Source organism: Peromyscus eremicus, chromosome 1, assembly GCF_949786415.1.
Source record: "Peromyscus eremicus chromosome 1, PerEre_H2_v1, whole genome shotgun sequence".
NCBI classification, from domain to species: Eukaryota; Metazoa; Chordata; class Mammalia; order Rodentia; family Cricetidae; genus Peromyscus; species Peromyscus eremicus.
In genome coordinates, this window is record NC_081416.1 from 164,606,750 (window position 1) to 164,625,349 (window position 18,600).

Here is an 18,600-nt window from a genome sequence, read left to right on the forward strand (position 1 = left end):
CATTGCATGTGTGTGCACATGAATGGTAATCAGAAGAAATAAGAGTGGGTTCTCCTTCCACCACGTGGGTCCCGGGATCAAATTCAGTAATAAGGCTCAGCAGCAAACACCTCTAACCACTGAGACACGCTGCCAGCCCTATCTTGATTCAAAAGGACTGGGTAATGTCGCTGTAGAGCAGGGGTAGCATGTGTAAGACTCTGGGTTCCATTGTTAGCACCCAGGATTGGGGGAGAACTAGACTGGTCTCAACTCACATGCATTAGAAAATGGTTTTGGGGTTGGGGATTTAGCTCAGGGGTAGAGCGCTTACCTAGCAAGCGCAAGGCCCTGGGTTTGATCCTCAGCTCAAAAAAAAAAACAAACAAACAAACAAAAAAAAACAACAACAACAAACAAACAAAAAATAACCGGTTCAGAAAACAATCAACCTCCCCACCCCAACCCAAATCACTATGGATGCTTGCTCAGACAGTTTTCAGTTTGGCAGAGAGAAAGGTTTAAATTCCCATAGCATCTTTTGCTGCTTTTGAGTCTTATGACTGTACACCTATTATTTAAATATTAAATCTATTACCATATAGATACAATTACACATGGTCTTGGAAATAGTCATCTCACAAACACATACTTTTCCCTATCTGAATATTTACAACTTGTCTACAGAACATCAACACAAGCATTAACGGCACATTGAGATTGTCAGCTGACAATGAGCTAGCCCCTCAGTTCTGAAATGTCCAAGTTGTCTCAACAGCCTTCTGACGCCAGGAAAACCCAGGAGCAACTGTATCTAAGAACCAATCTCCCTGGTTCTCCCTGTATCTCGGTCGATTTCTATTTTTTCCCCATTGGTAATTCTTAGACTTCATCTTTGCAAAACCATCGTCCTTTTACAGTGGTGAAGCAACCTTGAATTTCCACAGATGCAGGGAGGGAAAAAAGATCAGAAGGGTCCTCTTTGCCAGCCAGCTTCAAGCCTGGAGTGTCCACCTCTTCTGGTCCTGCTTCATTCCACCCTGCCCATGGCTGTACTCTGCTTGGATTTCCCACCTCATGACATCTGCCCAGACTTCTGCCTTTGATCCTAAGAGTCACCTGACTTCCTGGCCACCAATCTTTATTTTTTTAAAGACAGAGTCTCCTGTAGCCCTGGCTGGCCTCCAACTCCTCCAGCCTCCTCCCTCCTGAGGGCTGGGGTTATAGGCGACGGCCACCACTCAGTCGCGGTGGGGCCGCGGGCGTCGGAGGCGGTGAGCGCCAGCGTGAAGGCGCGGCGTCCGAGTCCATCTGCGGGGGGGTTGCGTCGAAGGCCGCCTCCCGGGCCTTGCAGCCCTCCACGAACAGCCGGCGGCGCTCCTCGATGTCGCGCAGCAGCCTGGTGGGGATCAGGGGGTGGTGTGCAGGTAGTGTTGGAACATCCGCTGCTCGTGCAGCTCTAGAAGGCGGAGCGGCGGGTGGAAGTGCGGCACGGCCAGCAGGCCCCGCCATGCCGGGGAGTCGCCTGGGAAACGGGCCCGGGGCTCGCACCATGGGCCGGGCGGCTCGGCCAGAGGGCCTTCCTGGGCCTCGGGGATCCAACTGCCTCCGCCCACTCCCCCCTGCAGGACGTCGCCGATGCCGTTCATGGGGCTCAGGTTGGGGACCCTGCTCTCTCCCGGCAGCTCGGACATCGCCGACTGTTGAGTCCCTTAGGTCACCAGAGAGCGCTGAGCTTAGGAGCGCTGGGCACCGGCTCCATGGGCAGTGAAGCTGTGCGCATGCGCGGGCCTCGGCGCGCTGGAAAACGGAGTGCGTGCGCAAGCACCGTGCGCGGACGTCTATTGCCCTCTAGCGGTGCCGTGTGCCATTACCACCGTGGCCGCCTCCAGCTCTGAACTAAGGGGTTCCGTCACATACTTATTACTACTACTACTATTATTATTATTATTATTTATTATTATTACTATATTGTTTTGTTTGAGATAGCGTCTCACTATGTAGCCTTGGCTGGCCTGGGACTCACATACATGCTCAGAGATCTGCCTCCTTCTGTCTCCAGAGAGCTAGAATTAAAGGCGTGCGCCACCATGCCTGGCTAATTTCTCATTTTTAAAAAGATGTGTATGGGTATTTTGTCACATATCTGTATATGCACACCATATGTTTGCCTGGGTTCCGCGGAGGTCAGAAGAGGGCATCTGATCCCCTGGAACTGGAGTTACAAGGTAGTTATGACTCACCACACAGGTGCTGGGAATTGAACCTGGGTCCTCTGCAAGAAATAGTGCTCTTCCTACAGCCTGTTTTATTCATATGTGTAAGACGGAACTGGGTGTCTGTGGAGGTCAAGGTCAGCTTTCCATCCTCATGTGGGTTCCGAGTATTGAACTCAGGTTGCTAGTCTTGCTTGGCAAGTTCTTTACCGACTGTGCCATTTCTCTGGCCCTGCATCACGTTTGTTTTAGCTTTGTGTGTGCACACAGGTGCAAGCTATGGCATGTATATGGAGATCAGAATATGACTTTCAGGAGTCAGTTCTGTCCTACCATGTGGAACTGCACTCAGGTTGTCAGGTTTGGTAGCAAGCACCTCTACCAAGATGGATGGGATCCATCTTGCTGGCGTATTTTCTCGGGAAAGGCCTTTATTTTCCGCTCCCCTCACGGGTCTTGTAGCCATTTCCCTTGGAACTTCCATGTGGCCTCTTCACCATTCCGCGAACTTCCATGTGGTCTCTTCACCATTCCGCGGTACTTCAGTTAACAGAGTGAAATACACTGTTGTCTTGGAGCTCTCCCTTGGTTGCAACTGCCAATCAGTCATCTAAAAGACACACAGGAGAGCTGTCTCGGGTGGAGCAGACCTGCAATCCCTGGATTTGGGAGGTGGAGGCAGGAAGTTGAGAGCAAAGCCATCCTTGGCTACATGGCAAGTTCTAGGCCAGCCCCAGCTGTGTGAAAACCTGTCTGAAGTATGAGTGCCATTTGCATGCCATCACCTTTGGCCCAGCTCTGTCTGCAATGCAGCTGTACCGTGGTCATTAATAAACGCTGTACCTGCCTTCTTGTGCCTTTGATGAATCCAGAGTCCACCTGTCACCAGCCTGTCAACACTGTAGCAGCTGAGCCTGTTGGCTCAAGATTGTAACTGTAGCCATTTCGGTGCCTGGGGCAGGAAGACAAAGTTCAAGGCCAGTCTGGGCGACTTAGTAAGACCCTGTCTCAAATAAAAGTAGGTCGGGGGCCGGGGGACGCCTCAGTAGGCAAGGGTGATGATGTCTGGGTTATGACCCTGGGACCCACATGGCAGAAGGAAAATCAACTCCTGCAAGTTGTCCTCTGACTCTCTGCATCCTGTGGCATGTGCACACACACACTGGGAGCATAGCTCAGTGGTGATGCTCTGGATTCAGTCAGCACTCCAGAGGCTGAGGCAGGAGGAACTCTGAGTTCCAGGCCAGCCATGGCTACTCAGTGAGACCCCGTGTCTCTCTCTCTCTCTCTCTCTCTCTCTCTCTCTCTCTCTCTCTCTCTCTCACACACACACACACACACACACACACACACACACACACGTTAGTAAATTTGAAAAATACAAAGCTCATGAAGTATTACTTCTTGACATGATTTCACAATTCATCATGGTGGATCTGCTTTGCTTTTGTTCTGAGACAGGGTTTCTCTGTGTAGTCCTCACTGTCCTGGAACTCCCTTTGTAGGCCAGGCTGGCCTCGAACTCATGAACTCACAGAGATATGCCTGCCTCTGCCTCCTGAATGCTGGGAATAAAGGCGTGCGTCACTAACACCCGGCAGATTCTGGGTTTTGTGACAGGGTCTTGCTACATAGTACAAGTTGGCCTCCAATTTAGCATCTTCCTGCCTCTGTCTCCCCTGTGCTGGGATTACAGGGGTATGCTAAGTTCAGCCTGAAGAAGAGGCCCTTGACAAAGTCCAACCACCTTTCTTTTAAAAAACGGATGTTATCTTTCATTTAGATGTGTGTGCTTTTGTGTTTCTGTGTGAATGTGTATGTACGTGAGAGTGTGACCTTGGAAGCCAGAAGAGGACTGGATCCCTTGGAGCTGGAATTAGAGGTGGTCATGAGCTGAACCACACAGGTGCTGGGACCCAACTCTTCTGGTCATGACTGAGCAGCAAGTGCTCCTACCAGCGAGTCATCTCTCCAGCCCCGACAGCTATTCCTTTCTTTTTAGGGTTATGTGTGTGAGTGTTTTGCCTGCATGCATGTATGTGCACTACATGTGTGCCTGATGCCTGTGCAGGACAGAATAGGATGTCAGATCCCCTGAAACTGGAGTTACTGACATTTGTGACTGTGGGCTGCCACACAGGTGCTAGGAATTAAACCTGTGTCCTCTGCAAGAGAAACAAATGCTCTTAATCATTGAGCCATCTCTCCAATTCCCTCCAACATCCACTCTTTTTTTTTTTTTTGTTTTGTTTTGTTTTCTGTGTAGCTTTGGAGCCTAACCTGGAACTCACTCTGTAGACCAGGCTGGCCTCGAACTCACAGAGATCCACCTGCCTCTGCCTTCGAGTGCTGGGATTAAAGGCGTGCGCCACCACCGCCCAGTCCAACATCCATTCTCTCTCTCTCTCTCTCTCTCACACACACACACACACACACACACACACACACACACACACACACACGAGGCAGGGGAATGAATAGATGGCTATGGAAAGTTTTCACAAATCATGATCCCCCACATTATACAGAATGCAGTGGCCAAGGAGCCAATAAAGGGATGTCAGAGGGCCAGAGACATGGCTCAGGGGTAAGAGCACGTACTGTGTTTTAGTTGATGTGATAAAACACTGACCAAAACAAACTTGGGAAGAAAGGGTTTATTTCAGTTTATAACTCTGAGGTCACAGTCCATCACTGAGGGAAGTCAGGGCAGGAACTCAAGGCAGGACTCTGGAGGCAGGAACTGAAGCAGAGGCCATGGAGGAGTGCTGCTCACTGCCTTTGTCTTCTGGCTTGTTCAGCTACTTTTCCTAGAGATGACAGTGCTCACGGTGGGCTGGGTGAAGAAAATGACTCATAGACTCACTGATAGGCCAATATGCTCAGCTGAGGCCCCTCTCTCCAGGTAATTCAAGTTGACAATCAAGATTGGCTGTCACACTGTGCAACCCTGAGGGCATCCATGTAAAAAGCTGAGCATGGCCACGTGTCTATAACCTTACCACTGTGGGAGGTAGAGAGGGGAGGAGGCCACCGGCCTGGCTCCAGGTTCAGTGAGACTGTCTCAGGGCAAGTGACAGAGGACACCTGACATCCTGCTCTGGCCTCTGCATATGTGCACTGGACATGTGCGTGTACACCACACACCAAGACACATACACTCAAAACCATGAGAATCATTTGAACAAGTACACACAGTAACATAATTGAGTACACTGACAGGCTATCTGAGAAATGAGCAGAAACTAATCATTTTCAAGAGCTACAGAGGCTTTCAGAATACTTAATAGGAATAACCTCAGTGGTTAAGAGCACTGGCTGCTCTTCCACAGGACCCAGGTTCGATTCCCAGTACCCACCATAGCTCACAGCCATCTGTAGCTCCAGCTCCAGGGGATTGGATGTCCCCTTCTGGCCTCCTTCAGCACCAGGGATTCAAGTATACAGACATACATGCAGACAAAAGATAAAATGTCTAAGAATAAATGTCTAGACCTGTGAAAGACTAATTTTAGGTAAATTCATTTAACAATATTAGTGCTCTCCAAATAAACATTTATACTCAACTTCAGGTACAGAGAAGTTTGTAAAAATGTGTGCGTGCACGTGGAGGCAAGACATCAACCTCCACTGTTCTTTGTGACAGAATTCTACCTTGTTTTCTGAGACAGGCCTCTCATGGGACCCAGGGCTGCAGGCTCATCAGCAAACCTCAGGAACGCTCTCTCCATCACCAGTGCTGGGACTACAAGCATGCGTCACCTCATGTGGGTGTTGGGGACAAACCTGGGTCATTGTTCTCACGAAACAAGCATCTTACAGGCCGTGCTGACTGACTCCCAGCCCTAACTTTTTTGAGCCAGGATATTCAGCCTAAGCTGCCTTCAAACCTCTTGTGATCCTTCTGACTCACCCTCCCAGGTTCTGGGATTAGGGGGATGAGCCACCACCACTTGGTTTAGGAAGTCTTTAAAAACTATGAAAACAGCGCATGCCTTTAATCCCGGTACTCCAGAGGCAGAGGCAGAATCTCTGAGTTGGAGGCCAGCCTGGTCTACTTAGTGAGTTCAGGGACAGCCAGGGCTACACTGTCTCAAAAAAACAAAAAAGAAATTAAAAAGAAAAGAAAAAGTGTGAAAACAGCTTATTTGGATAGGAAGAGTTCAGTATCTTTTTATTTATTTATTTATTTTTTTCTTTTTTAAGACAAGATTTTTCTGTGTAGCCCTGGCTGTCTTGAACTCACTCTAGACCAGACTCAGAGATCCACCTGCCTCTGCTGGGATTAAAGGGCTGTGTCACCACCACCTGGCTACAAGAGTTCCTACCTTACTAGGTGAGGTTGTTCATACCTGTAACCCCAGCATTTGGAAGACTTAGACATGTAAGTCTTTACATTTCAGGCCAGCATGAGTTAAAAGTGAGACTGTCTTAAACCAAACATGACAAAACATATCTCAAAAGAAAGATTCAGTGGCTGGAGAGATGGCTCAGAGGTTGAGAGCACTTACTGCTCTTCCAGAGGACCTGGGTTTGGTTTCTAACACCCACATGGTGGCTGATAATCCTCTATAATTCTACTTCCAAAGAATCCAGTGTCCTCTTCTGGCCTTCTGAGGCACTGCACACACACGGTGCACACACATAAATGCAGGCAACAGCTCACACATTAAAGATAAATAAAAATTTTAAAGTAAAAGACTCAGCATCTTAAAGATAGCAATTATCTCTGGGTTATATGTAATATGATACTAATATATTTGAAATAATAGTAATATATAATAGTAATACAGTAGTAATAATAGTAATGTATAATAGTAATAATGCTGGATGTGATGGGGCACACCTTTAATCTCAGCACTTGGGAGGCAGAGGCAGGAGGATCTCTGAATTTGAGGCCAGCCTGGGCTACAGAGTGAATTCCAGGACAGCCAGAGAAACCCTGTTTCAATGCTCCTCCTCAAAGTAAACATGTGCAAAAATAACCAGAAACTCTATGAGAGTGGGTTCAGCATCAGAAAATGTAGAGCTCCCTAGAAGAGCTCGTTTGCTATGTGAAAAGTGGATCCTTACCTCCTACTATTATTACTCCTCTGAATAAATCCCAAATGGTCCAAGATAAAAAAATGAAATCTCTCACATGCACCAAAGAAACTCTGGGATTCAAAATCTTGCACAATTTAAGGAAAACAGGATAAACAATCCAGGCAGGCGTGTTGACCCTGTGGGTACCACACAAGCTTGGTGACCTGAGTTTGATCCCCTAAACCCACACCAAGGATAAAAACAAAATCTTTCAGAAAAGCCAGCCAAATAATTGGAAAAATATATTTGTAATTGTCAGAAACTGTCATACCTAATGCCAGTAATACGTAGTCAGCAACTACAGTCATTCAAGAAGTTATTGAGGGGAGAAATGGGTATAGAAAGTGGACAGTCAGTGGGCTGGTAGTGGTGCACACCTTTAATCCCAGCACTCATGAGGCAGAGGCAGGCAGATCTGAGAGTTCGAGACCAGCCCCGTCTACAGTGAGTACCAGGACAGTTAGTGCTACACAGAGAAACCCTGTCTGGAAAAACAACAAAACAAAAACAAAAGAGAATGTAGACGGTCATGAGAGAGGAAAATAAGTTTGATTTTTGTGGTGCTAGGGACCAGACCCAGAGACTTACTTATGTGTGCCAGGTAGTTGCTCTACCACTGAGCCACACCCCCAACCCCTCACTAGGGCATTCTAGGCAGGGGCTCTACCACTGAGCCACACCCCCAGCCCCTCACTGGGGGATTCTAGGCAGAAGCTCTACCACTGAGCCACACCCCCAACCCCTCACTAGGGGATTCTAGGCAGGGGCTCTACCACTGAGTCACACCCCAGTCTCTCACTGGAGGAGTCTAGGGAAGTGCTCTACCACTGAGCCACACCCACAACCCTTCATTGGGGCTAGTGTGCTCTCACTAGGCTAGTCTAGGCAAGTGTGCTATTACTGAAAAATTTTCAAGTCCCTTTTCATTCTTAAATGAAAAGATTACTTATATTAAAAACCTTAAAACTTGCCGGGCTGTGGTGGCGCACGCCTTTAATCCCAGAGAGCCAGGCGGATCTCTGTGAGTTTGAGGCCAGCCTGGACTACCAAGTGAGTCCCAGGAAAGGCGCAAAGCTACACAGAGAAACCCTGTCTCGAAAAAACAAAAAAAACAAAACAAAACAAACAAACAAACAAAAAAAACCTGATATACCTTTTTTTCTACCACCAGGCTGGTGAGCACTATACATCTGACGGTTGAGCATATTGGCTACGAAATCGGAAAATACCCATTCATTTACCAGTCACTGGTGGGAGTGTAAAGAGGCCAATCAGCCATATCTGTAAAGTTACCAAGGCAAACTTCTGGCCCAGGAATGTCACTTCTAGAAATCAGACTACAGATACTACCAAGGACAAAAAGCCTAAGGAGCTAATCAGATGCATCATCAATTTTATGGAAACTTGAAAAAAAAAAGTGGTATATAACACCATCAAGTGTAAGATGCATTCCAACTTGAGATAGTAAACATGAAGAATGTGCTCAGAACCAAAGCACAGCCAGGAGACAATCTCCTAGAGGAGGCTTTTATACTGCCAGGAGAAAGCGGTGGGATAGCTGAACCGTCCATCAGAATATTTCTGGTTCATTACAGCAGAACAACAGAATGCAAAAAGTATAGCTCTAAGGAATAAATATACTGGTCGGGAAGGTTCTTCAAGATATTTTCTTAATGAAATCACAATATGTAAACCAAAGTATGTCCACTTTGTGAAGAAATAAATAAATAAATAAAGTGTATACATAATGAAATTAGAAAGGAGACTGACTTCAGAGGCTGCGCTAGGTATGGGGACAAGGAGAGAAGGACAGAGAGGTCAGTCCTTCATATTCTCGGGGCTTATGAATAGATGGCTTACTAAAAAAGAGAAACAAAAAAGAAAAACCTTTGGAATATGGAAAACAAAATCGCAGAAATTTGGTATGTTTGGAAACACCATTTATCACATACTATATACAATATTTATGTTGCTTGCCATTCTCAACGTCTCAGAAACACAAAGTCAGTCTTACACGCTACACTCTTGTTGACTCTGACATGAAGAGAAGGTATGTTCTGCAAAAGTTAAGTGCTTGACACAAACTTCGTCCTAAAACCAGTTTTAACTCTCCACGCTGATCCTTCTTCATCGTGGGCTCTACTACTGGCAATTTTAAGTCTCAAAATTTTACAAAACCATCCTTTGCGCATTAAGGGAGCCACGTGGACACAAGAAATCCCAATCAATCATAAACTCAAGAAACGTTACAGGAGTCTAACGATGTTTTGGACATTCCCCCCCCCCCAAATTTTCTGACGTTTTTCCTCTTCCAACGATGCAGTGCCTTATTCTCAAGATCCTTTTGACTTTCGAAAACCAAGTTGCAGGATGGGGTTTGACTTGGATGCCGAGGTCTTGGTGCCGTGTCCACCCTCACCTGACTCCTTACTCTCTGTGGATGAACTTATCGCAGCCCAGTTCTTCTATGAGAGGATTGATCACTTCCGACGCAGTCAGGGCTATGGTAAACGTCAAAATGTCAAAATCCACCCTCTGAGGGTTGCGTAGGTACTCTATGTCGAAGGCTGCCTCCCTGGCTCTGCAGGCCTCCACGAAGCGCCTCCGGCGCTCCTCCAGCTCCTGGATCCTGCCCGGGGCGATCGGATAGTTCTCCAGGTAGTGGCGCAGGAACTGCTGGTAATTGATGCCCAAGACGCTGAGCGGGTGGCGGAGGCGCAGGTACGGCATCGCCGCCAGGCCGCCCGCCCTGGACCGGGGCCTGCCCTCGGGCGCCTCCTCCTCCAGCGGCTCGCCCAGCAGCCGGGCCACCTCCGCCATCCGGGCTTCCCTGGACGCCGCCGCCATCGGGCCTTCGCGGGCCGCCGCGCCACCACGGGCCGCCGCCGCGGGGCCTCCCCGGGCCTCCGCCACCCGGCCTTCTCGGGCCGCAGCCACCCGGCCTCCCCTGGCCGCCGCCCCCGGGGCTGCGGGGCCTTCCCGGGCCGCCGCCATCGGGCCTCCCCGGATCTCCTCGGGTCGCGCCGGGCCCGGGAGCGCACGGCGCCCGCCGCCTACCTCGGCCTGCGGGAGCCCGCGGTCGCCGCTCGCCGCGCCCGTCTGCGGGACGCTGCTGACTGCGGGCAGCTGGGACATGTCGGACCGCAGGGTCGGCACGGCTGCTCGCGGAGACCCGGGAATAACGGGACGGCGAGGCGCGGGGCGTGCACGCGAGGGCGCGTACCCGAGCGCGATGCGCACGGGCAAACGGCGCGTGCACCGCCACCTGCGCAGGCGTAGCTCCAACGGCGAAGCCGAGGAGCAGTGCGCATGCGTCCCCTCCGGGCGCTTTGGGGAGAGCCTTGAGATTGCCACCTAGCGGTCAGAAGAGCCGTTGCACACTTTGGGTTGGAGGGTGGGGCTCTGTTTTACGTTCCTACCAACCAGTTTCTAGTTTCAATTTTAGTTTTTAAATTAGTCTTTAGAAATTTGTGTATTTGTATTTATTTTATGTGTATGAGTGTTTTGCCTGAATGTTTGTAAATGCACCGTATGCATATAATGCCGAAAGAAGCCAGAAGAGGGCGCTGGATCCTCTGGAATTGGAGTTCTGGGAACCATGTGCTGGGGAACTGAACTTTTACCAGAGTGGCCAAAGCTCTTAACTTTGGAGTCTCCAGTCCTTGGTTGTATTTTTGAAACAGTTTATCATGAAGCCCAGAAAGTCATGGACGACCTTGAAGGAGAAAACCGACTTCCAAAAAGTTGTTCTCTGAACTTTTCCCATGTGCAAACACAAATAAAACAAGTGTTAAGAAAATAACTGGCCGGGCGGTGGTGGCGCACGCCTTTAATCCCAGCACTTGGGAGGCAGAGCCAGGCGGATCTCTGTGAGTTCGAGGCCAGCCTGGGCTACCAAGTGAGTCCCAGGAAAGGCGCAAAGCTACACAGAGAAACCCTGTCTCGAAAAACCAAAAAAAAAAAAAAAAAAAGAAAATAACTGAGCCAGGCAGTGGTGGCCCAGGCTTTAATCCCAGCACTTGGGAGGCAGAAACAGGTGGATTTCTGTGAGTCTGAGGGCATTCTGGTCTACAAAGCAAGTTCTAGGACATCCAGGGCTACAAAGAGAAAACCTGTTTAGAAAAACCAAAAAAAAAAAAAAAAAAAAAAAAAAGGAAACAAACAAACAATAAGAGAGAGCCATGTCTCCTGAGGGTCCGCTGCTCACATGTCACTCTAGAACTCCGGTGAAGCTGTGCAAACAGATGGCATGTCCTGGCAGCCAAGACTGAAGCTTTCCCTTTGCTGGCATCACTGGTTTCTCTTAGTCAACTATCTGTTTTTCTTTGTGGACTCTTTTAAATATCATTCATTCCCAGAGTCAGATCCCAAGTTGAGAAAACACTTTTGGAAACTGCAGGTTTTTTCCCCACCCCAGACAGACTGGTGCTTGCAGGGTGGTACTGTTGGTTAAATGGTGCGCTCGTGGCTGGCCGCCGCCTGTGGCGGCCATGCCAGTGGAGGAGAGTCATGAGCCATGGTTACCTTTTTAGAGCTTTATTGGTGGTGGGGAGAGAAAGAGGGAGAGAGAGGGAGAGGGAGAGAGAGAGGAGAGAGAGATGAGAGACAGAGAGAGGGAGAGAGGAGAGAGAGAGGGAGAGGGAGAGAGAGAGGAGAGAGAGAGAGAGGGAGAGAGAGAGAGGGAGAGAGAGGGAGAGAGAGGAGAGAGGAGAGAGAGAGAGGAGAGAGAAGAGACAGAGAGAGAGAGAGAGAGAGAGAGAGAGAGAGAGAGAGAGGAGAGAGAGAGGAGAGAGAGAGGAGAGAGAGAGGAGAGAGGAGAGAGAGTGAGAGAGAGGAGAGAGAGAGAGAGAGAGAGAGAGAGAGAGAGAGAGAGAGGAGAGGGAGAGAGAGGGAGAGAGAGGGAGAGAGAGAGGGAGAGAGAGGAGAGGGAGAGAGAGGGAGAGAGAGGGGAGAGAGAGAGAGGAGAGACAGAGAGAGAGAGACAGAGAGAGAGAGAGAGGAGAGAGAGAGAAGAGGGAGAGAGAGGGAGAGAGGGAGAGAGAGAGAGAAAGAGAGAGAGAGAGAGAGAGAGAGAGAGAGAGAGGACAGACGGAAGGAAGCAGCGGAAAGGAAAGAGAGGGACGCACAGAGGGCCCACCCGCATTTTAGGCTGGGACGCCGTCACAGGATGGTGACATAATTAAGGACAGAATCCTTACAGGCACTTTATTGGCTCTGTCTAGCTGAGATTGCCTAAGTCAAGATATAATAAAGATGAGAAAGAAAGGGAATTAGCAGGGCATGTGGGTTGGCACACTGCTTCCGTTTCTCCCACACCATAGGAAGGCTGTTAAGACGGAAGAGGGTGTTATCTTTCGGGGGCTTTGGTAGTTCTGTGTGCCCCCCCCACACACACACAGGGGCTCCCTCTCACCCTGATTAGACACAAACCACACTCAAATACCTGTTTTCACAGAGAGATCCTTTACTAAGCAGGAAGAAAAGTTAAAGTGGCTGCTTTCTGACTCAGGCAGAAAACAACAGCAAATGACCTTGCAGATAAAATGTTTAAGAGAAAGAAAATGGGAGGCCTGTGTTAGAATGGGATAGAACTTGGTGGTATATTTTGATTGGGAATGTTAAATAGATGAACCAAAGGGGGCTTTTGATTTCTAGACTTCAATACTTTGATAGCTGGACCTTGGTAGTCAGCCTTGGGAGGAGGAAGTGGTCAAATAAGAGTAGACCTTTATGTGGCTAGCTTTAGGAATGTGATCTAATGGTTTTTATTTTTTTATTTTTTATTTTATTTTATTTTTTTTCGAGACAGGGTTTCTCTGTGTAGCTTTGCGCCTTTCCTGGAACTCCCTTTGGAGACCAGGCTGGCCTCGAACTCACAGAGATCCGACTGCCTCTGCCTCCCCAGTGCTGGGATTAAAGGCGTGCGCCACCACCGCCCGGCGAACTAATGGTTTTTAGCAAGGCAGAGGGAGTGGGAGAAGGGCCAGGCCTGCCGGAGCCACATGCTCGAGTGGGCAGTGTCCCTTCAGTACATACCTGTCTACTCATCCCAGACAGAAAGCCCACAACAGACCAGTAAGGATATCACCTGTCTTAGCTAGGGGTTCTATTGCTGTGAAGAGACACCATGACCATGGAAACTCTTATGAGGGAAACATTTAATGCAGGTGGCAGCTTACAGTTTCAGAGGTTTAGTCCTTTATCATCATGGCGGGGAGCATGGTGGCTGGGAGTATGGCAGCGTGCAGGCAGACATGGTGCTGGAGAATCGTGGCAGTTTGAATGTAACTGGCCCCCATAAGCTCACAGGGAGTGGCACTATTAGGAGGTGTGGATTTGTCGAGTGGGTGTGGCCTGGTTAGAGGAAGTGTGTCACTGTGGCGGCGGGCTTTGAGGTTTCCTCTGCTTGGAATACTGCCCAGTGTCTCAGTTGACTTCCCACTGCCTGCAAGATGTAGGACCCTCAGCTGTTTCTCCAGCACCACATCTGCCTGCCTGCCACCATGCTCCTTGCTATGATGATAATGGACTGGACCTCTGAAACTGCAAGCTAGCTGAAGGGACCAGGGCCAGTTTTTTCCAGAGGCCACTTTGCTAAGACCTTGAGAGGACCAAGCAGACGCCATAACAGGCTGCTCAGTCTTCTCTCAGAGATTAGGCCTCAATTTCAGTTTCCTGAGACTGAGCAAGCAGCTTCTGAGAGGGCCACGAACAAAAGACAATCACTGATTCCCCTGTTAGCAGGGACAGGGAGATAGAACGCACCAAGCCTGGGCTACTAAGCCAGCCCCCACAGTCAGTATGTGCTAGGCCTGCCAGCCTCCACAGCAGTTCAAGGACAAAGCCTGGGACTTGTCCAGGCCGGTCCAAAAAAAGATAACTGTAACCCCCAACTAACCCTAGCCAATGAAAAATTACTAATATGATTGCTGCTCACATAAACCAATCCTGAGTCTGTTCCCATGTAGTCTGTAGACCCCAAGACCCCCCTTGCTTTACCCCCATAAAAACCCTGCTCCATTGCTACTTGGGGGTCTCTCCTGCTCTGCTGCTGCGACAGACAGACAGACAGATGGAGAGTCACCAGTTAATAATAAATTAATCACAATAAAAAGACTCTTTGCTTTTGCCTCAGATTTGGTGTCTTGGTGGTCTTTGGGGGTCCAGACTCTGGGCACAACAACCTCTGCCCCATATTACCTCACTATCCTATGTTGACTCATGTCTGGCTTCAATGAGACCCTCAGGAAGTATGTCCAGTCTGGTAGCCAATCAGGGTCCTACCTGGCCACAAGGAGGAACTGCTCTTGCTATTTTCAGTCAGACAGACTCCTGACACAGCCGACAGACCGCTCACATTGCAACCACAGTTGCTGACCAGATGTCATGAGCCAATAATAAAATGATTGCTGTATCAATAAGGGTTTATACCAAATCACTTCAAAGTACACTTAACCACAGCTGGAATGCCCCTAAGCAGGCTTAAAAGGGGCTGCTTTACCCTTTCACAGGGTCAAAGCCATTTTTTGGGGGGGCCAGCATGCTGGTTTTTCTTGAGAATAAATTTGCTTTCTGCAGTTGCATACTGGGTCTCTTCTGGTCATTTGTAGTGATCTAAGGACCCTACACTAGCCCCAATCAAATGTTTTCTTTATAAGAGTTGATGTGGTCATCATGTATCTTCACAGCAATAAAAACCTTAATGAAGACAAAAATTCTACATCTTGATCCAAAGGCAACAGAAAGTGAACTGAGACACTAGGGTGTGGCTTGAGCATATATGAGTCCTCAAAGCCTGCCTCCACAGTGACACACTTCCTCCAACAAGGCCACACCTACTCCAATAAAGCCACACCTCCTAATAGTGCCACTCTCTTTGGGTGCCATTTTCTTTCAAACCACCACACCATCAAAGCCCAGTTTACTAAACCAAGGAGTTTTCCTGGGATTACTTACAGGAACAAAAATGACTCACAGACAGCTGCATCACCGAAGCCCTCCCCAGCACCAATGACAGCTCACACAGCTGGGAACCTGGAGCCCACTGCAGCGGCTGCAGGCAGCTCAACAGGTTGGAGAGTGTTCTTTCCAAGTGACTTAGTTGGGCAGCTCAGCTGGATTCTGCTTCTTCTAGGCAGCTGGTCTTGTCTAAGAGTCTTCTTTGCATCTTGGCTTGTCTGAGAATGTCTCTTAACAGCTTAGCTTGTTTACTTTGGGAGTTAGGGACCTAGTGAATCTGGTCAGTTTCAGGAACTTCCTGAAGCCATTTTGAGTTGTTTACCTTCCTGCTTAAGGAGCTTCGCTACAGACTGGGATGTTTCTCTCAGCCTCTCTAACACTCCTTAACAACCAGTCACTCCCTTCTTTCCTGGACATTCTGAAGTGTCCTTAGACCCATGTAGGGCTACTCTGACCACTCCAGAAACCCCTCCCCACTTCCTCCACCACTGGTTCCAGCTGTGCCTCTCCAATAGCCCCTCCCTCATTCCTTACTCCAAAAAGCCCCCTCCTTTCAGCCCGATGCCACTCCCCCCCTTCCTAGAGCCAAATTCCCCACTGTTGATAACCAAGTAAACTACAGTACAATTTAGGGCCTTGTGATAACACCTCCCTCCACCAACTGCCTTCAGTTTAAACTTAACCATACAAGAACTGCAATATTCTGTAATGACAAAAATATACTACATTTATGGTCTATGGTTTATTTTCATGCTAAAAGATCTCCAATTAAATCTTCAACTTACACTTCAAGACTCAGACTTAACAGAGATAAAGCTATAAGTCCTAATCTTATAAAAGCTGCATTAACTTATTATAAATTGTTAAAGATAATTAAAATACAAAAGTTAGTTATCAGTTACCTCATAAATAATTATATTCTCTAATATGTTCATAACTATACTTATAGTCATGATAAATTATGGGAAAGAGCTTTGTTTGACCATATATATATATATATATATATATATATATATATATATATGTTTTCAAAATTAAGCCTTTTAAAACAAGCAACTAAAAACAAGCAAAGTGTGTCTACTTTAGATTGTACTTAATCAATAATGGTTCTCAAAATCCTCAGAGATCTGATAAATATGGCATTTAAAGTATTCAATAAAAACCCACAGATGAGTGTTGGTGCATGCCTTTAATCCCAGCACTTGGGAGACACAGGCAGATAGACCTCTAGTTTGAGGCCATCCTGGTCTACAGAGCAAGTTTCAGTACAGCTGGGGCTACACACAGAGAAACCTTGTCTCAAAAACCAAACCAAACCAAAGCAAACCAAAAACAAAAACTTCCCACAATAAGCAGAGCCCCTCCTAATAAGAAACTTTAAGATTTCCAAAGAAGACAGATAGAACCCAGTTCAGACAACTCCCCCTGGACTGTGGTAATGCTAACCACTGGGAAAAACTGCCCCATTCCTTACCTGCTCAAACTGTGGACATTTTAGATTAACTGCTGTACGTTACCTCCTCAAAGTAACGTCAATTTTCCCAGTTCTTCCTCTAAGGAAAAATTCAGACCTGAGGCTGACCAGCCTAAGGCGTGCAGCTCTTGGGAAAACTAAAGACTGACTACTGCTTCTGTGAAGAACCACGTAAGCCTCAAATGACTGTCTAAGTAAGTTGATGTCATTTTAATTGATATAACAATTACATTATACTTCCTACTCAAATTTATCCTTCTCAGACCTCTGAGGCCATTGATGACTAACTGTAGCTTTAACAGCAAACACCCAGCTGCCTGGTCAGTCTGATTCTGATGTACAGTTTGCCTTGCTGACAGGCTTCACACTAACCAAAGATTTGAGTTTCCGAAGGTTATGACAGACAGTCAAGTACATTATATAGGTCAAAGAAAGTAAATGGTACACGTTATGACATTTCAAAAAAATGGATTAAGGTCTAAAGATATAAAAGTTTAAGTAAGTCATGAAGGTTTGAGAAAGTCATTTATGGGTCTGAGAAAGTAATTTGAGGTATATAACATTTTTTTCAGACTTCTTTCCTTCTCTCTAAGCTACTGATGGGGTCCCACTCACCCTCACCCACAGTCAGAAAACATAAACAGCCCTCCAGACCCTTCCAGACTCCTTTGCTCCCTTGTTCTCTCAGACTTCTCTCTTTTCCCTTACTAGGAAAGGATGCCCTCTCCAGAGCTGACATGATTTCCAGAGGCTTGAAGAAAAATAAAAACATCAGGTGTTTTAATTGTGGCAAACAAGGTCACCTAAAAAGGGATTGTAAGGGTTTGGGGATTTACCTCAGTGGTAATTCCCAAGAGGTGAGGTGGGTGGCTTTTGGTCATTCAGTGGGTTATGGATATTTGTCATCATTTAGGGTGGTTGATTACAAGTTGTTATTGGTAATGGTCAGGAAAAAGATGAAGAAAGGAGATTAGATTCAGGGATCTTGTTCTAAAAAGACAAAGGGGGATATAGACATAGGATAAAAAGGCAGATTACTGAATCTACATTTAAAAAGCAACTGTTAGTTTAAAATATTTTACACTGACTTGGATTTTTGTATATTGTTACAAACTTGAGATTATTTTGTTATACTGCATATATGTTATAGAAATGAGAGGATGAAAGGGTAGATTATTGAATCTACTTTTAAAGCAAAAAATTTACTAGTTTTAAATATTTTACATTGGTATGGATTTTTGTATAATGATACAAATCTAAGTTTATTTTTGTTAGAACATACTATATATACATTTCTACTCTTGTTTAAGGTATTGTACCTATACAGCTCATTCAACAATGTAATGTAAAATTCTAGTCCTTGAAAGTTATTATTACAAACTAGGATAATAAAGAAATACAGGTTAGTAGTCATCTATTACAATCAAACTTGTAGTCAGGTTAGGTATGAAACTTTTGTTTCAGGGTCAAACAAAGATATATTTTAGATAGACAGGTGGTCTTCAACACTTCAGAGGTCTACAGAATATGGCATAATAAGGTGTTTTAATAACATAAGATTCTTTTTTTATGACAATGAGACATGTCTGCTCCTGGCAGCATTAATCTACTTCAAAGAAGATGATGGACATTGAAGAAAGTCTATATGGAGTTTACTTTCTTTGTGACAAATGTTAGTCACTTGGCAAGAAACTGTCCTTGCCTCAACTACTGTCCAAATTGGACAAGCAGGACAGAAAAGAAAGTGACTGCAGAATCTTGCCAAGACAAGGTGGCACAGTCCTTCAAAATTCCTGCTTCACAGAAAAGTCTATCAGATATTCTAGGCCTTAGGCCAAAGATGGATGCCCCAACATTGCAGTGGAACCTTGGATGACTGTCCAGGCA

The 18,600-nt window shown here is 47.0% G+C and overlaps 2 protein-coding genes across 2 annotated transcripts; both read right to left on the reverse strand.

Annotated features, from left to right (window-relative positions):
* Positions 1–414: 414 nt before the first annotated feature.
* Positions 415–1,766, reverse strand: Eid2b (EP300 interacting inhibitor of differentiation 2B). The gene is given in 3 exon segments (XM_059253462.1): positions 415–1,275; positions 1,278–1,394; positions 1,397–1,766. Coding segments are annotated over 3 exon segments (549 nt in total). The 5' UTR covers positions 1,674–1,766; the 3' UTR covers positions 415–1,120.
* A 7,432-nt stretch (positions 1,767–9,198) lies between these two features.
* Positions 9,199–10,532, reverse strand: Eid2 (EP300 interacting inhibitor of differentiation 2). The gene has a single exon (XM_059253463.1). It carries the CDS (start codon positions 10,413–10,415, stop codon positions 9,708–9,710), a length of 708 nt encoding a protein of 235 aa, XP_059109446.1. The 5' UTR covers positions 10,416–10,532; the 3' UTR covers positions 9,199–9,707.
* Between the last annotated feature and the right edge of the window lie 8,068 nt (positions 10,533–18,600).

Bases quoted from the DNA above. Each gene is read 5' to 3' on its own strand.
- Eid2 (XM_059253463.1), bottom strand. From the start codon at position 10,415: ATGTCCCAGCTGCCCGCAGTCAGCAGCGTCCCGCAGACGGGCGCGGCG.